Source organism: Equus przewalskii, chromosome 19 (genome assembly GCF_037783145.1).
Source record: "Equus przewalskii isolate Varuska chromosome 19, EquPr2, whole genome shotgun sequence".
Taxonomy (NCBI): domain Eukaryota; kingdom Metazoa; phylum Chordata; class Mammalia; order Perissodactyla; family Equidae; genus Equus; species Equus przewalskii.
The window spans coordinates 27,517,830-27,534,791 of NC_091849.1; the positions used below are offsets into that span (position 1 = coordinate 27,517,830).

Consider the following 16,962-nt stretch of genomic DNA (forward strand, 5'->3'; position numbering starts at 1 on the left):
TTAACTCCTTAGTGTCTGAGCACAGGCATGACATAAACAGTCAGGTTTGCTGAATGAATGGTTGTGAAAAACCTGTTTAGAGGGCAGGCCCGATGGCATAGCACTTAGGTTCATCTGTTCCACTTCACTGGCCTGGGTTCACTGGTCCAGATCCTGGGTGTGGAGCTACACACTGCTCATCAAGCCATGCTGTGGCAGCATCCCACATAGAAGAACTAGAAGAACATACAGCTAGGATACACAACTATGTACTGGGGCTTTAGAGAGGGGATAAAAAGAAAGAGGAAGATTGGCAACAGGTTAGCTCAGGGCCAATCCTCCTCACCAAAAAAAAGCATACCTAAAAAACTTGTTTAGAAATAGGGAAAGAAGACTGTTACTTCTGGAAGTGGGAATGTACATGCTTTGGGTTCTAGCAGTAGGTGGCAAGGAATCTTGATTTAATAGTACAAAAGAACGAGTTGAATCAATCAATTTCCAGATTCATTCATTTAATAGGAACTCTGCTAGGTGCTGAGGATACATGGGCGAGCTGGTCATTTATCTCATGTCTCAGCCCTTCTATACCCTGTGCTGTTAGTGGGTCTGCAAGGCTACAGATTCCATTTCCCAGGCTCCTAATGCCAATGGGTAGAGCTGGCGGGAGAGCAGAAGGGAGAAAATGGTTAAGTTTCAATGCTTTAGCTAATAACTGAAGTACAGTTATTTTCTGACAGCATGGAAATCATGCAACACGTTATCTGTTTAAGAATTCACTCAGACGAAAGGAATAACCACATGGTTTATTATGTTTATACAAATGAGTTACATAAGGATTGTTCAGATTTTGAAAATCTTGAACAACCTTAAAAATTGGAATAAAAACAGGGATTCGCAAAGGTGTGCAGAGGATTTCACATGATGACCCAATTCCCATAAACAAAATACATGGAACAGGCAGGAATATATCATAGAGTTCAGCTATTAATTGGGAAAGGAGAGCAGGAAATCGTGATATGTTCACATTCCAAGGTCTTAGTTTGATGTAAGTAGAGAGGGATCGCTAATGCCAGAAACCAAGTGAGAAATGTGAGTAGATGCAGAAATGAAAGGCTATTTCGACAATACAAGTCATGTGTTAACAAAAAAGTCCACAGGAAAGTAGTCATCCTGAAATAGTTCCTTAGTAACAATTCCATTTGAAATGTACAAAATAGATGCTACGTATACAAAGCTAGCTAAGAAAAGTTTCCTTATTTGAATCTGTCAGACCCAATTTCAGCTGTTGTCAGGAAAGACAAAAGATAGACTAAAAACGGTTTAGAGAAAAGTAGATAATTGAGTTTACTTAGTTGTTAAAGTTCTCATTACGAATAACTGAGATGGAACCACACAGATGATTTGGGACATCGTTACAAGATAAGAAGATCAACACTGTCATGTAGTTACAGGACACTTTTTTAGATAGTCTTTATTATTAAACAATTTTCATTCCAATATATAGAGGTTTCAGCTAATAAAATGTTTAATCTCCATTTCTCTACCAATGTCAACATCTTCAGGTTATTTACAAAGCACTTCTTATTAGTATCAGCAGATCCTTCAACGCTGTGAGGTAAGCTGTCACTCCTACTATTTTTTTTTTTTTTTCCCCACTAAAGGAAAAGGCAGAGAAACAGAATCTTTTCCAGGGTTATACTGTTTACCAAAATTAAGAACACATCTAGGAGAACTATTCATCAAAACTCTTTTCATTGTAACTATTCATTCTACCCAAGTAGAAAAAAAATGCTATAACCAGCTACTTATTCACACAAAGGAAGAAAAAAGAAAATGGAGAATTTCTGCATTGCTTTTGGTTGGAGAATTGAAGTAGAATGGCTGACTAATCAACACTAAAACTCCTAAAAACAATTTTGAAAAACAGCATTTTATTCCACTTCATATACTGCTTATATCTTTAAGCAGCTTATTTTACTGGACCTGATTTTATCTGAAAATAATATGTTTTTACTATCCTTTTAAATAGGCTAGAATTAAACTCATTTTATAATTCACTTATTTATAAACACACCTTTGTTTTATACAAAAGTGAAGTGTCTTATTATAAATAGACTATCTGCAAAATAATTTTTAAATTTGAAATTACACCATACTTCCAGTTAGTTTCGCAGATAATATTTTGACCATAAAATGTCAGGGGCTCTCTGGTACTTAGTGAATAAAATTTAAACTCCTTGCTCTGGCACTGAAGGCCCCTATAAGGTATCCGCCTCTTCAAACTTGCCGTATTTACTAAATTTGACAAATTCTGTTAGTCTTTTCAGCTCTCAAACAGGTCACCTTGTCCGTGTAATAACAGCAGCACACAGCCAGAAGTAACTTTTCCCTCCTCAGAACATGCACAGCCTTCAGCTGACCACTCATGAGGCATTTACCATGGCTCTGCCTCATTTACGGGCAAGTGTTACCAACTCGGTTATAGCCTAAGCCCAAGTATGTACGTGCGTGTGCGTGTATGCTTTATCCCTTTCATTATCAGGCACTCCGAAGTATTTTTCTACAATATTTCCCTCCTCTAAGGAGAAGTCTTTCAGGCTCAGGAGTAGAGTGAAAGGAGGCACAGTGGTCCTTTTTCAATCTCAGTAAGTTATACGTGTATAATGCTTCTGGTTTGTAAAAGGCTTTCACATGTATCTCTTCACATGACATAAGAAACAATTAAATACCAAAGAAAAATGAACAGCCTCTAAGATCAAGGCTACTAGCAAATATTTAGGAAAAATAAAGATAAGAAGAGAAAAGGAAATGGCTAGCTTTGTGAAAGTAACAAAAATAAGGTTAATTTAAAAGGAAATTTTAAAAAGCTAGAAAAGATTAACTGGAGAAAGTCTACAGGATTTTGGAAAGCTACAGAAGTTTTAAATTAGACTGCAAGGAGGGGATCATGAACGCAATGGAAGGTTGTAGGGAAGTGATAAAGGGAGAGCTCTATGGTTTGCAAAGTCCCTAGTCGGCTGTGGTACTTCAGAGCAGGAATCCAGAAAGGTATTTGGGAACAGAAGAGAACACTATGCTGGTGACTGAACAAAACATGGTTATGGATTCCATCAGAAGCAGAATCCATTCTCGGCACAGGCTGGTAAAGCTGGAAGCTGGTGAGATACACTTAGGCATCTAGGAAGAAGATAGCCTCTGAAGAACTCAGTAGAAGGTGATTTGGGTGAAAACAGGAGCTATCACAAAATTCTTATTGTGATTAACTCACAGCATAGAGCCTTGTCTTCTTATGTTGATACTTAGGATATTGTGGAATCATCTTGGTCAGATACTCAGGATTCCCAATGTATTTCTGAAAAGAAACATTTTTTTCCTACCGCCCATACTCAGGTTCCTATCCTCATTGGTTGCCTCTGACCCCATCTTCCTATTCCCAACCCATAGGGCAGTTTTGAAAACATGAATGATACTTGTTATAAATATTTGGTGTTAATCCTCTGATCTAGAGGAAGTTCAAGCTTAGTTGGCATAAGCCTTGACACACAGTTGACTCTAAGTTGGGAAAGAAAGATAAAGATGGTGTCTTGGCATTTGGTTAGGCCCAAGATAACTAAGAAACAAGCTGTTGAGCATCATAGAATTTATATCACAATTCATAATCATTTTGAGCTGACTTGATAAATTGATTTTTATTTACCTGAATGTGAAAGGTTTCCCCTTAAACGATAGCAAAATTAATGTGAACTAACGTGATTAATGTTGAGTAAAGAATGGAGTGGTAAGGATGGAGCAGTCTCAATGTCTTAATGATAAAGAAGCTGTTTAAGGCATTCTTACCATAAGTACTATGCTGGTGAAGAAATATGGACTCCTTCACCCAACTCTGACTATCTTATGTACTTGGCAATAAATACATTAGATTCACCAAGAATGTAGAACTCAGAGAATTAGACACAAACACAATGGCCTTAGTTAGAAAGTCCTCAGAAATCTAGACAACGTTAGATTTTCAGAGCTATGAAGGTCATTTCACTGGTCTGTTTAATAAATGTTTATAGCACCTATATGCAAGGCACAATGGGGGGTATAAGACATCATCGATCCAACCAACTGGTGAGGGACTCAATATAGGCAAAATGAATAGTCAGAGCAGCAGTCTCCAAATCAGAGCCTTCCACCCAGGAGACATCATGAAGTGCTGGCTGAGGGTGAGGAGCCAGTCTGGACGCCTTGGAAGTCCAGTAGGTAGGAAGAAACTATTTCAGGTCCTACCTCTTCCAGACAACTCTCCCATAGCGTCCTATCAAACAAGGCTTTTTTCCAGTCACCTTATAGAACGTAGAAGATAGTTCATCTCAGCCAGACTCTATCTTTTTCAAACAAACACCCGATGACGTGTAGTGGTAAATTAAGCCCCAGCCCACAATTTCTGCAGTCAGAAGGGCTCCAGGGTGGCTTCAGTTCGGTAGGAATGAGCACCAACTTTGGCATGTTAAGACAATGAGTCACTGTGACAGAATTTTTTTCCCAACATGACTTCTCTGATGTTGAACAAGGTACGAAGTTCGGGTGAAGCCTTTTCCACATGCATCACACTGAAAGGGTTTCTCACCAGTGTGGATTTTTTGATGTTCAATAAGGCTTCTATTCCTAGTGAAACTTCTCTCACACTCATTACATTTATAAGACACGGGAGCCTCAATATGTCCCTCCTGGCTTTCCATCCTAGCCTGACTCTCCCAGCTCTCTCCATGGTCAGGATTCTGAACGTTGTTATCCCCATGGATCCTCTGGTGTCTCAGGAGATGTGAATTCCGCCTAAAGGCCTTGCCGCACATGTTGCACTGGTACGGCTTCTCCCCGGTGTGGATTCTGTGGTGTTCAAGGAGGCTGCAGCTCTGGCTGAAAGTCTTCCCACAGTCATCACACTCGTAGGGCTTCTCCCCAGTGTGAGTTCTCTGGTGTTTGATAAGGTTTGAACTGTGACTAAAGACCTTGCCACAGTCTTCACACTCATATGGCTTCTCACCAGTGTGGACCCTCTGATGAATGACAAGGGCAGAGCTCCCGATGAAGGTCTTGCCACAGTCTTCACATTCGTAGGGTTTCTCCCCAGTGTGGATTCTCCTGTGTTTAGTCAGGCCTGAACTCTGAGCAAAACTCTTTCCACATTCATGACAATAGTGCCGCCTACTCCCAGCGGCATTTTTCTGTTTTCTTTGTAACCTGCCCTCCTGTTCACCAGGTTCTACACGTGTAGGAGTCTGGCCAACAGCTTCACCCAGGTGGGATGGTATTTTCCCAGGTTCCTCTTCTGGATGGTCCTCATCTGGAGGCAAGTCCCTGATCTTAGTCTGTATTTCACCACCTGAAATAACAAATGGCCAGCAACTGTCAATTATGCTCTGCCAAGGAGGAAAGCTCTGTGATGAGTCCCAGGGAGGCAAGAATTACAGAGGTCTATATAGGCCATGGATGAAGATTGAGGTGCAAGAATAAGGATGGAAATAAAGAGGGAGAAAGAACAGGGGTGCTGGGGAGGAGGGAGACCTGAGAATGAGAATGGGGCCACTGGAAGAAGGGTACAAACTGGGAATGGAGGGAAGGTGGTGAGAACTGAGGACTGTGCTGGGGACACACAGAGAGGCTCCAAGTTCTAATGATGGTAAGGCAGGGCCATGCATCTAAGACTAGATACTAAAAGAGCTGAGCAGAAGGTGACAGTAAACAAGACAAGTGAAAGGACTTCTGAAGCCTTCTGTAAGAAACAGGGAAAGTGGGGACTCAGAAATTAGTCACTAACCAATGAAAAGTGCAGTCCTCTCTCACTGTGCATCAGCCAGAGGCAGTCCCCCAAATTAAATTGGCTTCTGTGCTGGGAAATCTGAGTTGGAGCCCCCACTGTGCCACCAATGATCTATGTGAACTCAGACAAGTCAGGCAGTCTTGTCAGGCACCCTCATCTCTAATGTCAGGCTCCGTAGTCAATCTCTAGGTCACTGCTAGCTCTCACATCTACGGTCCCATGGCCCATTTCCTGAAGAGACCCCTCAGGCCTCCTCTTCTGTCAGGGCTAGCAACATTTACTAAGCATCTACTATGAGCCAGACCTGTACTAAGAGTTATACCTACCTGATCCCACTTAAACTGACTAGAATACTGGCAGGGCAGAGAAGAAAGCAAGGTCAGGATTAAGGAGCTAGTCACACAGCTGGTTAGGAGCTGGGGTTCAGAAGTGGTGGTTCTGAATCCAAACATAATTCAAACAGCTGCTAACAGCCCAGGAGGTTCTCATACACATAGGAAGCCAAGAAACCTGATGAGAAATCAGTGCCCATCAGTCTTACCCAGGGAGATCAGGCCGCCACAGTTCTGCCTTTCATCTCTGAAGAAGTTCACCTGAGGTGAATCCAGCTGGGTCCACCCAGGAGTGAGGGTCAGGGCCACATCTTCCATTTTCAGCAGCCCCTGAAACAATAAGTAATCATACCTAGTTCCTCTGGCCCAAAATCATTCCCAAAGCTGGGTACATGCAATGAAGGAACACCCTCTATAAAGGGGCTCTTTAAAAAAGAGCAAGAGTGGCACCCTTATTCCTGTCTCTAAGAATACCTTTGTCCAAAAAGTAAATATCAAAGGAAAGAAATATTACACACATTAGGATAAGTACTTTCATATAAATATCTAAACAGTCCAGAAAGTGAAAAGATTTGGAAAACAAGGACCAATGCAGTGAAAGGAGTGGAACCACATCCAAACCTTCCAAAAGATTTGTGGTGTGCTTTGGCAAAGTGGTAGTGGGGGTTCATTTATATTAATGATTTTTAAAATACAATGAAATCTAGGTCTGAGGTGAAAATAACCAGGGAAAACATAAATATTACAGAGCCTCAAACACTGAAATCTTCAAGCAGGACATAAAAGACTGGATAAGAAATTAAAATCCAAGTTAAGTAAAGATTGTTCAGGTTGTAATATTAATCCTCAGACCCAAAGAACATGCCAGATCTCTTCCTCCGAGTAAGTTCCTAAAGGGCAGAGGGCACGTCTTATATCCCTCACTACAGCACAGTTTATGACACTTCAAAAAAAACAAAACTAAATCACTATCACAACAAAATCTTCAGTTTGTATTTGCTAAATTGCCCTTGTTGAAGAAGAAAATCCTGTTGATGAAGGCGCTGACCAAACAGATGGGGTAAAGACTATCAGGGAAGCACAGACTACCCCCCACCCCCTCAAGCCACAGGTAAAACAGGAAAATCCTCTTAACTGGGCACCAAATAAAGGCCAACAATAACAAGCCTTGGGATTGATGAGAAAACTGAAACTCCATATGTATCTAGGATGAAGGGGGAGGAGTGGGGAGAAAGGAATCCAACAGAAGCAAAAAGGCTGAGTGCTAGGGGAGGGAGAGGGGCTCCAGCTCACCTGGGACTCTGGGGAGAGCCTGGCAGCTCCGGCTGCATCTTCTCTGCAGCGCCCTCCTGCGGCAAGCCCAGGAACCTGGAGAACTAAGAAGGAAAGCAGCTCTGGATGAGATCTACCCTGGCATTCGGCCTCCCTGCCCTGTGGAACCCAAGTTCAAACACTGCATTGATGAATTCCTGCCAAGAAGTTTATAGAGTATGCTCCCTTCTAAACATCCTGATCCCTACCAGTTCAAATCCTAGGGCCTAAGAGATGTGCTGTGCTCCTGCAGATACACAAAATCGATGGGCAGGATCCTCAGCAGGAAGAATGAAATGAAAGCAACATAAAAACAAAACAAAGCTTCCCATTTGAAAATCCCTTATTCTTGAATTTTGCTAAGAGAGGGGACAAGAGGATTTTTGTTGTTATTGTTAAAATCTCCTGAGTAGCTCTTAGGGTGCTTTCTGCTTTAGTTTTAAGAAAGTAAGAGGAGTCAGAAGAAGCTGGGTCCAGAAAGGAAGAAATGGAAGTCTGCTTATACAGAACTTGCTCGAATTCGAGAGAAGTAAAGGGGAACTTCAGGTTTTCCTATAAGAGGTGAACTTTGCAAAGGACAGAAAACAAGTTAGTTTAGGCTGGTACCTCTGCTGAGAAATAAAGATGGCATGTTGGCTGGTGTGTCCCAGTGCTGCGTGTCTTGGGAATCTGCCCAAATGTTCACAGCACATGGAGAACACCCTGGAACATATTCCTACTGAGCAATTTTCACCCTGTTCTACTCACACACTGAGGGTTAAGATCTATACTCTGATGTGCAGCAGTCCCACAGTCTCTGGAATATTCTGGCTGGCTTTACATATTTTGCCTTATAGTCTTCATAGCACTTACCAATATCTAAAATTGTATTATTAATTTATTTACTATCTTCCCTACTAGACGAGATGGAACAAGAAATCCATCTTACTGACAACTCGATCCCTGGTGCCTACAACACTGGCTATCATATAGGGGCCTCCATAAATATATGTTAAATGAATGGAGATCACTGTGATGTTGAAAAATCAATTCTTTCAAATCACCAATTTTAATAATGTCTTATTTACTATCTCCAGCTTTTGCTGGGAAAGCTCTCCACAGGCTTTCCCTGAGGGAGTATCTCTTTCCTGTTTCCCTCATCCTAGCTCGCTGACCCCCACTTCTAGTGTTTTCAAAGTCATCTCTTCTACTTGGACTGTCCTCATTCTTCTACTCTGAATCTAGAGTTCCTCTGTGGTCTATTGGTAACTCCCAACAAACAAACCAAGAGCCCAGGGATCAGGCAGCTCCCATTTAGCTGGTAAGGAGATTGCCTCCTAAGGTGAGTGCTGGCTGTTTCATGCTGACCCAAGACCAACACAGGTCACACACAGGAAGTGGAGGAGGCACGGATGCTGGTGCTGTCTGGCTCATCCCTTGGTCACACCAACGCCAGCACTGACAGATAATGCCCATTCCCATGGACCTGGCTAGTGGGCACAGCTCCTTCATACCTAGAGGTGAAATCCAAGAGCGTAAAGAACATAAGTGTGGAGTAAGAAGACCAGGCTCGGGTCCCAGCCTTGCCAAAGAGGAATGAATAAAATACTAGGAGATCCCAGGTTCCATCCAGGTTCCCCAAAGAAAGGCCCCGGATCCTGCCTCTGTGGCCTGCCAGGCCTCTTTCTTCCCCTGCAGCCTTTAGCTCTTCATAGCATCCACTCTGTACCTCAGCTCTCTCTCCAGAGTCCCTCAAATCTCCCTCCCTCTGCCCCAAAGATGATATTCTTAGGAAAACACTGAGGTTTCAGCTCTGTCTTTCCCCTTCCCATGCACTCCAGACCTGAAAGCTATGGTTGCCTGGCTGCGGGCTTTATTTTGCCTGGCTACCACCCCTCCCTACTTCTCAGGCACGCGTGGGAAAGAGCATAGCCGAAGCAAGGATTCCCTGGCTAGCACCCGGGGGAGTCCTTTGCTCTCCAGGGAGGGTCCCTGTGGGCTCCACCTGTCCAGCTGGCCCCACTGCTGGGGACAGGCAGCTGGGACCCGTACTGCAGGCGAAGAGGCTGTGGTTGTCTGAAATTTCCCTTTTAGTCGCAGTCTCAAAGTCAAGTAGATCTGTGATGGGCATATACAGGACGTGTCAACAGATCTGTCTTTCAGGTGATCCTTCAATGAAACTGGATGAAGTCTGCAGAATTCACACTGCCCAGAAGATAATACTCACCCCTGTCTGGTAAGGACTGGGATCCCAGAGACTCATGCTTGTGCAGAGCCTTCATCGGCTGGAACTGGGTACTTCGTGACCTCTGAGTTGGTGTCAACACTGCCATCTTGCAACAGAGCAGTTCTTGCCCCTGGTCACCACCTGGGACCTAGAAGTCATTCATTTATTTGTTCATCAAACACTTCTATCATGCTCTTGATGTGCTGGTACTTTCTATTTTCCAGGCACTATTTCTAACAGCTTTACAAATATAAACTCACTTAATGCTTATAACAACAACTCTACGAGCTAGGGACTACTATTATCTGAATTTTTGTAATGGGGAAACTGAGGGACAGAGTTTAAGCAACTTGCCCAAGGTCAGCCAGCTAATAAGTGGCAATGCTAGGATGGGAGCTTAGGCAGAATGACTCCAGAGCCCATGCTCTTAAGCATTACTCTGTGCTCCCTCATTAAATATATTTGTGCTTTTATGAAAACTCTTTAGGAATTGGTGCTAAGTTCTTATATAATACTAATATCTCTTCTTATCTGAAAAATGAGGATAATAATTTCCAGCTTACAGGGTTTGGGGAACCAGTATATAAGATCACAGTATGTGAAATCACCTAACGCAGGGCTTAGCATATGGTGCGTCCTCATTAAATACAGGTTTCCTTCTGGATATTTGTAACTAATTAGTTTTCAAGTCATTTTCATGATCATTAGCTCACCTGCAGCTGAGAACAGTCCCACATCCTCTATAAAAATGAAGAGCCTGAAGCTAAGAGACTTGAAATGATTTTTCACTGTCACAGGGCTAGGGGGCACTAATGTCAACTCAAGAACCTTGGGCTCCTGGTTATGGGGTTAGAAGCCTTTACTCTGGTCATGTATCCCCTGAAAAGAAGGCACAAGGACACAGGATAACGCAAAGGGAAAAGAGTCTCATACAACAAGCAGGAAGATGCAGATAAAAATGACCCAGGGGTTCCTACCCTGTGGTCGGTGGACTCCCTCTCAAGAGTTCCATGAAAGGGAATAGGAAAAATATTTTTATTTTTACTAGCCTTTAAGCAAAATTTAGCTTCCTTTATGAATTTCCTTCAGTTATGAATGGAAGCAACAAACCACGGTATTAGAAACAGTACACAGGAATCTGTCACCAATAGAAACTGCAGACGTTTTCACATCACGTTACAACCACGTAAATATTGTTAAAGTCATTCATGCCTGTCAAAGTCATTCATCACCACTTTAAAATTGTACCAGAGTTATTGGGCCTGTCCCTAGATATTACTATTTAATGCATTAATTTTTAAAAACACATAACTTTATCATAAATTTGTTTAATGCCTTGCTAACTGTATTTCAATATAGTTGAGTACTTTTGTAATCCTTTATATTTTCCTTATGTATTTCAAAGTATTATTATCCCTGGACTTCACCTTACTGCCAAAGAGGTTCATGACACAAAAAGAGATTGAGAACTTCTGATCTTAAAGAAATGCCTCTCGCTTGGATCTTGAGATTTCAGCAAGAAACAGACCACACCTCTCAGATACTAAACCTGTTCTCTCTACCTGCGACATCGGCTCATCCAGCTGCCTCTCCAAATACTCCAACAGCACTACCACCTCCTCCCCGCTCTCGGGATGCTGCTCCCGCACCCAGGTCTGGAGGTCCCCCGGCAGGATGGTCAGGAACTGCTCCAGCACCAGCAGCTCCAGGATCTGCTCCTTGCTGTGCATCTCGGGCCGCAGCCACAGTCGGCAGAGCTCCCGGAGCCGGCTCAGCGCCTCGCGGGGCCCCTCAGCCTCGGGGTAGCGGAAGCCCCGGAAGCGCTGGCGCAAGCGCTCGGGGCCCGGAGCGGGGCTGCCGGGTGCGCCCACCTCTGCGGCCAACGCGGAGGCTTCCTCCTTCTCCACTTTCACCGTTAAGATCCCTGTTAAGTCCTCTGCAGATTGGGGGTTCAAGGCTGCGCTTTCCTTCGATTCTCTGGCCATCCTGGGTCAAGGCAGTTCTTGGGCCTCACTTTAGCTGGGAGCTGTATTTCCCGAGAAAATTCTTGAACGGTGGGAAATCAGTGTTAGCCAGTAAAACTGCAAGTGGTCCCCTTCCCCATGCCCAGGACACCCCTGGGGCGCAGCTGCACAGATTTCTCCTTGCAGTCCTTGCCTTTGCAGCGTCCTTCTCTGCACCCCACCCCGAAATCCACAATAAGTATCCTCAAAGGATGTCCTAGTGAAGAGTGAATACCCACCAAATGCGGGAGAAAAATTGAGGTTGGGGCACAGGAAGCCTCGGTGGGAATCAGTACCACTTCCTGGGCTCTCTAGGAATCGCCTCTCGGTGGTTGTCCCCGAGTTAACACGTTAGCAACCATGTCCTTGCCTCCGCTCGTGGGAGGCGGATAAGGGAAGGACAAAGAAAGGACGACAGGCTCTGCATCATAAGAAATAAGAAGAGACTAAGAAATAAGGCTAAATCTTTAAATCCCGTAGGATGCTGGTACTGCATCAATGCTCTGATGTGCTAAACAGCTGGCATAAAATTGACATTAAAATTTAGAAGAAAGCAGGGCTTTCTCAGAGCCCTTAGAGCTCTGGGCAGGAGGACCTTCAGTTTCTCTCAGAAACATCAAAAAGCAGAACGTAGCCTGGGCACTTGGTTGGAGAAAGCAGCGGCTGCCCCTGGTCCTTGCCTGGCTCCAACTGCCTGCACTCTCTTTCTTCCCCTTCAAGGCCAAACTTCTTGAAAGAAAACCCGCCTATCTCTGACTCTAGTCCTCACCTCCCACTCATGCTTAACACATTGAAGGCGGCAAACTGACAACAAAGCCATTGAGATTGCTCCTGCAAAAGCAGCTGGAGATTCCCCCTCCTGCAGTGCGCCCCACCAGCTACCGTTTTCCATTTTCCATGGCCTCTCAGGCAACCAGGCTTATGCTGTTCCCCATTTCCAGACACCCTCTAGTCCCTGGCTTCAGGGACTCTATTTTCCCTGGCTTTCCTTCTTTTTGTTTCCTCCCAGCCCTCATTCACAGTCTCTCATAGTGGTTAGATCCACAGACTCTCCATCCAGGTTACTTGGGTTCATAATCCTGGCTTTACCACTAACTAGTGGGGTGACCTTGGTAAGTTACTTAACCTCTCTGTGTCTGACTTTCCCAATCTATAAACAGAGATAGTAATGGTAGATAGGGATGTTGTGAGCATTAGCTGTGTTTTTTGTGCTTAGAACAATGCCTGGCCTGTAATAAGCTAGGCCTGCCCCAAATGGAAGGAAGACTGGAGATTCCTTTAAACCAGAGACAGGAGGAGATTTTAAGCCAAAAGTGACTGCAAAGTTATTTTGCTGGCCTGAGATGTCAGTAAGTCCCATTTCTACCCTGTGGAATGGAGAGCCTAGAAAATGCAAGTTTGGTAGAAGTTTACCAAGTGGAAAATACCATGCTGGTACCTGCCTGAGTTTTTAACCCCTCAGTGTATCCCTCTGCAGTTGAAAGGATAATAAGGAATGGATAGAACTTAAGAAATGAGAAGTCCCAAAGGCTGCTACAAAAGAAAATTACTAGAAAATAGTTTTTTCTCTTGATGAGCTGCCACAGGAGGGACCGGGCACTGCCAGGAAGTATTGTTGGCAAAGTAAGTGAATCCGAATCTAGTTAAATTTCTAGATCCTAATACTCGTGTATAGGTGAGATACAGAAGCCAATTAAGGTATGAGTTTTTAAACTCTGCAGCACATTAAAATCATTGGGGAGGTTATAAAACATCCCGATACCTTGGATGCAACCAAGATCAATCAAATCAGAATGTCAGAGGGTGGGACTCAAGCATGAATAACTTAAAAAATTTCCTAGATGATTCCAATATGCAGGTGAGTTTGAGAATTAATGAATTAAGTGATACTTAAAAGATGCAATCAATGAAATCCAGAATGTGGGACATTATACAGAACAGAAGATCCAGATTTTTCAACAAATAAATGGCATTTTTTGAAAAGACAGAGGAGAAAGGGGAACTGTCATAGATTAAAACAGACTGAATAGATAAATTACCCAAGTGATTGTAAACCTTATTAGGACCCTGATCAGAACAAAACAACGATAAAAATACGTATTTGAGACAACTGGGAAAACTAGAACACAATGACATTAAGGAATTACTATCAATTTAGTTGCCCCAATGATATTATGGTTATGTTAGGAAAAAAGTCCTCAGTGGCTAGAAATTTATACTGCTGTGCTTCTACTTGTAGGTGAACTGATATGTCTGGATTTGCTTTAACATATTCAGAGAGAAATAGAGAAAGAAACAAAGAAAATAGCAGAAAGATGATAGTTGTTGAAGCTGGGTGAGAAGCATATGGGGGTTCGCTGTAATAGTCTCTTTACACTTATGCATGTTTGAAATTCTCCATAGTAATTTTATTTGAAATTAAACAAAATCCCACCTTCCTTCCTGAATAATTCAGTCCAAAAGCCTTTAGGTGGGGCCAAAGGAAGTGGAAGAGGAGGTGGCAGCCCAACCCACAGTGAGTCAGGAGTCCAAGTGGAGTGAGGAGAGTGTTCACACTGGTGAGGGGAGGGCGCTGTAGCAGGAAAATTGACACTGATACATTACTACCATCTATTCCACAGACCCCATTCAAATTTCAGCAACCTTAAGACTTGAGGTCTGAGCCCAACTGAGAGGAGCGAGAAGACATGAGCAAGAAGACACTCAGGAAGGATTAATACAAGTAAATATATTTAAGATATTGCGAGCCAGGTTTCTCAGGTCAGAGACGGAGTTACAAACATGGAAAAGCGAAAGGCCAAAATGAGTCTTGTAGTGTTGGATTGGAATCGAAGGTGCCAGCATGAACTCAATGTCCCCTAATCTATAGTTACTTATAGACATAAATATAAATGTAGGCATGTAGATGTATACTTGATAAATGGTGCTGTAATATTTTGATGTCCAATTTGGGAAAAAATTTGGTTTACACATGCACAAAAATTAATTCCAGTAGTTTAAAGACTTAAAAGTCAAAAAGCATAACTTTCACATTTTTAGAAGAAAATCAGGAAAAGTTCATGATGCTCTTGAGTAAAGCAGGATTTCTTTTAAAATCCACAACCTGCACAAAATGTGTAGGAAAAAATTAGTAAATTTGACATCACTAAAATTTAAAACTACATCAAAATATACTAGAAACAAGTAGAAATGACAAACAAAAGACTGACAGAAGATATTTACAACCCATATAATCAACAAAGATCAATACCCAGAACATACAATGAACTTCTACAAATAAACAAGAAAAAAGCCAATAAACGGGAAAATTGACAAGGAATACTCACAGGGAATTCACAGATGAGGAATTAGGAACAGCCAATAAACATAAGCAAACATCCTTAACCTCATTAGTAATTAGGAAAAGGCAAATTTTAAGTCATTTCATACCTACACCTCAGCAAAATGTTACAGTGTTTCAATAGTATTTGCTGGCAAGAATGTGAGAAATTGTGAACTCTCATCCACTGCTGATGGGTGTATAAGCAGGTACAGTCATCTTAAGAAGCAATTTCAAAATATATACTAAAGTTGATAATAATATACATATGCACTCAATAGCTTTAAATTATCTAACTTATAGGAGCTCTTGTACAAGAACAAGAATGTTAATTGAGTCACTATTCTGAGCCAGAAACTGTTTTAGGTGTTCAGGATACAACAGAGACAAAAAGACAAAGATCTCTGCCCTCATAGAGTTTATATTCCAGTGAGGGCTGACACACAAAAAAATAAACTATGAGCAGAATAAATACACAAATTTCAATAGAAAGTTATGAGCACAATGATTAAAATAAAAGAATACAATAAAATCAGGATACAAGACCCTGATCATTTTTCCCCCCAGCCTATTCCTCAGGATTGTTTATGCAGCTGGTAATCTTGCAAGATGTGATAACGCATCCCCGTGGATGATTAACAGGCTTGCTTAACTGCTTGTTATAAAAGCTGCAGATCCCCTAAATTCAGGCTTCCCTGGATGCAACACAGACACACTTGTAGGTATAGCATCCATCTGTGCCTGTCATGTCACCTCCTGGGGACTTGGGGGCAAGAGCAGTGGGTGCAAATATGATGACGCTCATGCTTTTTGCTATCTATGAGTAATAAATATTAGGCTTGCTATCTATGAAAAATAGGCTGGCAAAAATAAAGTGATCAAGGCCTTGTATCCTTGATACAAGTAACAAGATACATCAGAGCACAGACAGCCCAAGGAGAACTGTCTCTCCTAATAAGGTTTTTGGGAATTGAGAAAGAGTAACAATTACAATGACTTTGAAATAGTGTGGCTAAGTAGGGGGACCATTGATGCATTGGAGAAAGGCAGTGAAATTCTGAAGGCAAAGCATGAAAAGCATAGGGCCTCCCTGGAATCATATAAAGTCCATTGTTTCTGACCCAGGAAACTCATATTTTATGCCATATGCCATGAAACAATAACAAGCTAAGTTAATTAGCTTGTTAGTAGAGTACAATCAAATCCTAGACCCAAAAAATCTGAGAAAATATACCCAAAACCCCTTGTCAATGCCCCTTTTGGTCTTATCTGTTCTTTGGTCCATGACTTTGATTACGCATACTGATACATCTCATGGTTTGGAGAATCTTCTTTAGACTTACATATTCCCTTTCAGTGTTATGGTGATAAAGCTTCGCATGCATAACTATTTTTTAATAATTCCAATTCATTCAATACATATACATATGTTGGCATAGTAGGCCAGTACTCACTATAGACGTATTTAAACTCCTGCACTGCTTTTACTTCTTGAAGAGAAGTCACCTTACTGTCAGATAAAATTAAAGACATGATATTATGACTAATTTGTAGACCCTCTAAAAATATTTCAGTTTGTGAACTCCTCCCTATGATCACTTTTAAAGACTCCTAAAAGACTCACTTCTCTGCTGAAGCACAGAGAAACTTAGGGACTGCTCAAGTTCCCCATCTAATTAGTAGCAAGGTTAGCAGTAGAAGCTTTGTTATCCAGAGCTTCGGTTATCCAGTAAGACTTTTACCCACTCATATTCTGTGTCATGAACCGTGCCCCTCACCTGTACTATTCATCAGCCATTGTATAGGTAACAAGGGTGACTCTCCTGGCTTGGGGAGTTTATAGTCCCATCAGTAAGACGGCAATTTCAGTCATACCCAAGGAAAGAGATTCAGGAAAGTAAATAATGGGATTTGAGGAAGTTGGAAAGTGGTAAATGACACCAAGCACTTGGATAGGTATTACCACTGCAAAGGGCTACAGCATGAGCTGTGACGAAAACCAGCCT

General features: G+C 42.3%; 1 protein-coding gene across 2 annotated transcripts; it reads right to left on the minus strand.

The window, feature by feature from the left end:
- Nucleotides 1-763: 763 nt before the first annotated feature.
- Nucleotides 764-11,957, minus strand: ZKSCAN4 (zinc finger with KRAB and SCAN domains 4). Of its 2 annotated transcripts, XM_070585142.1 has the most exons (6): nucleotides 11,877-11,945; nucleotides 11,197-11,680; nucleotides 9,635-9,782; nucleotides 7,411-7,493; nucleotides 6,327-6,447; nucleotides 764-5,347 (listed from the first exon to the last, which is right to left on the minus strand). In XM_070585142.1, exons 2-6 carry the CDS (start codon nucleotides 11,617-11,619, stop codon nucleotides 4,485-4,487), a joined length of 1,638 nt encoding a protein of 545 aa, XP_070441243.1. In that variant the 5' UTR covers nucleotides 11,620-11,680; nucleotides 11,877-11,945; the 3' UTR covers nucleotides 764-4,484. The 2 variants fall into 2 exon arrangements, with proteins under 2 accessions (XP_070441243.1, XP_008540447.1); XM_008542225.2 differs by having other exon boundaries at nucleotides 11,197-11,957.
- Nucleotides 11,958-16,962: the final 5,005 nt, after the last annotated feature.

What these genes read in the sequence shown, in the direction of transcription:
- ZKSCAN4 (XM_008542225.2), bottom strand. Translation starts at nt 11,619, where the DNA reads ATGGCCAGAGAATCGAAGGAAAGCGCAGCCTTGAACCCCCAATCTGCA. An exon ending in TGGATGAGCCGATGTCGCAG is followed by an intron (nt 9,783 to 11,196) that starts GTAGAGAGAACA and finishes AATGACTTCTAG; the next exon opens with GTCCCAGGTGGTGACCAGGG. An exon ending in CCAGTCCTTACCAGACAGGG is followed by an intron (nt 7,494 to 9,634) that starts GTGAGTATTATC and finishes TTTCCTTCTTAG; the next exon opens with TTCTCCAGGTTCCTGGGCTT.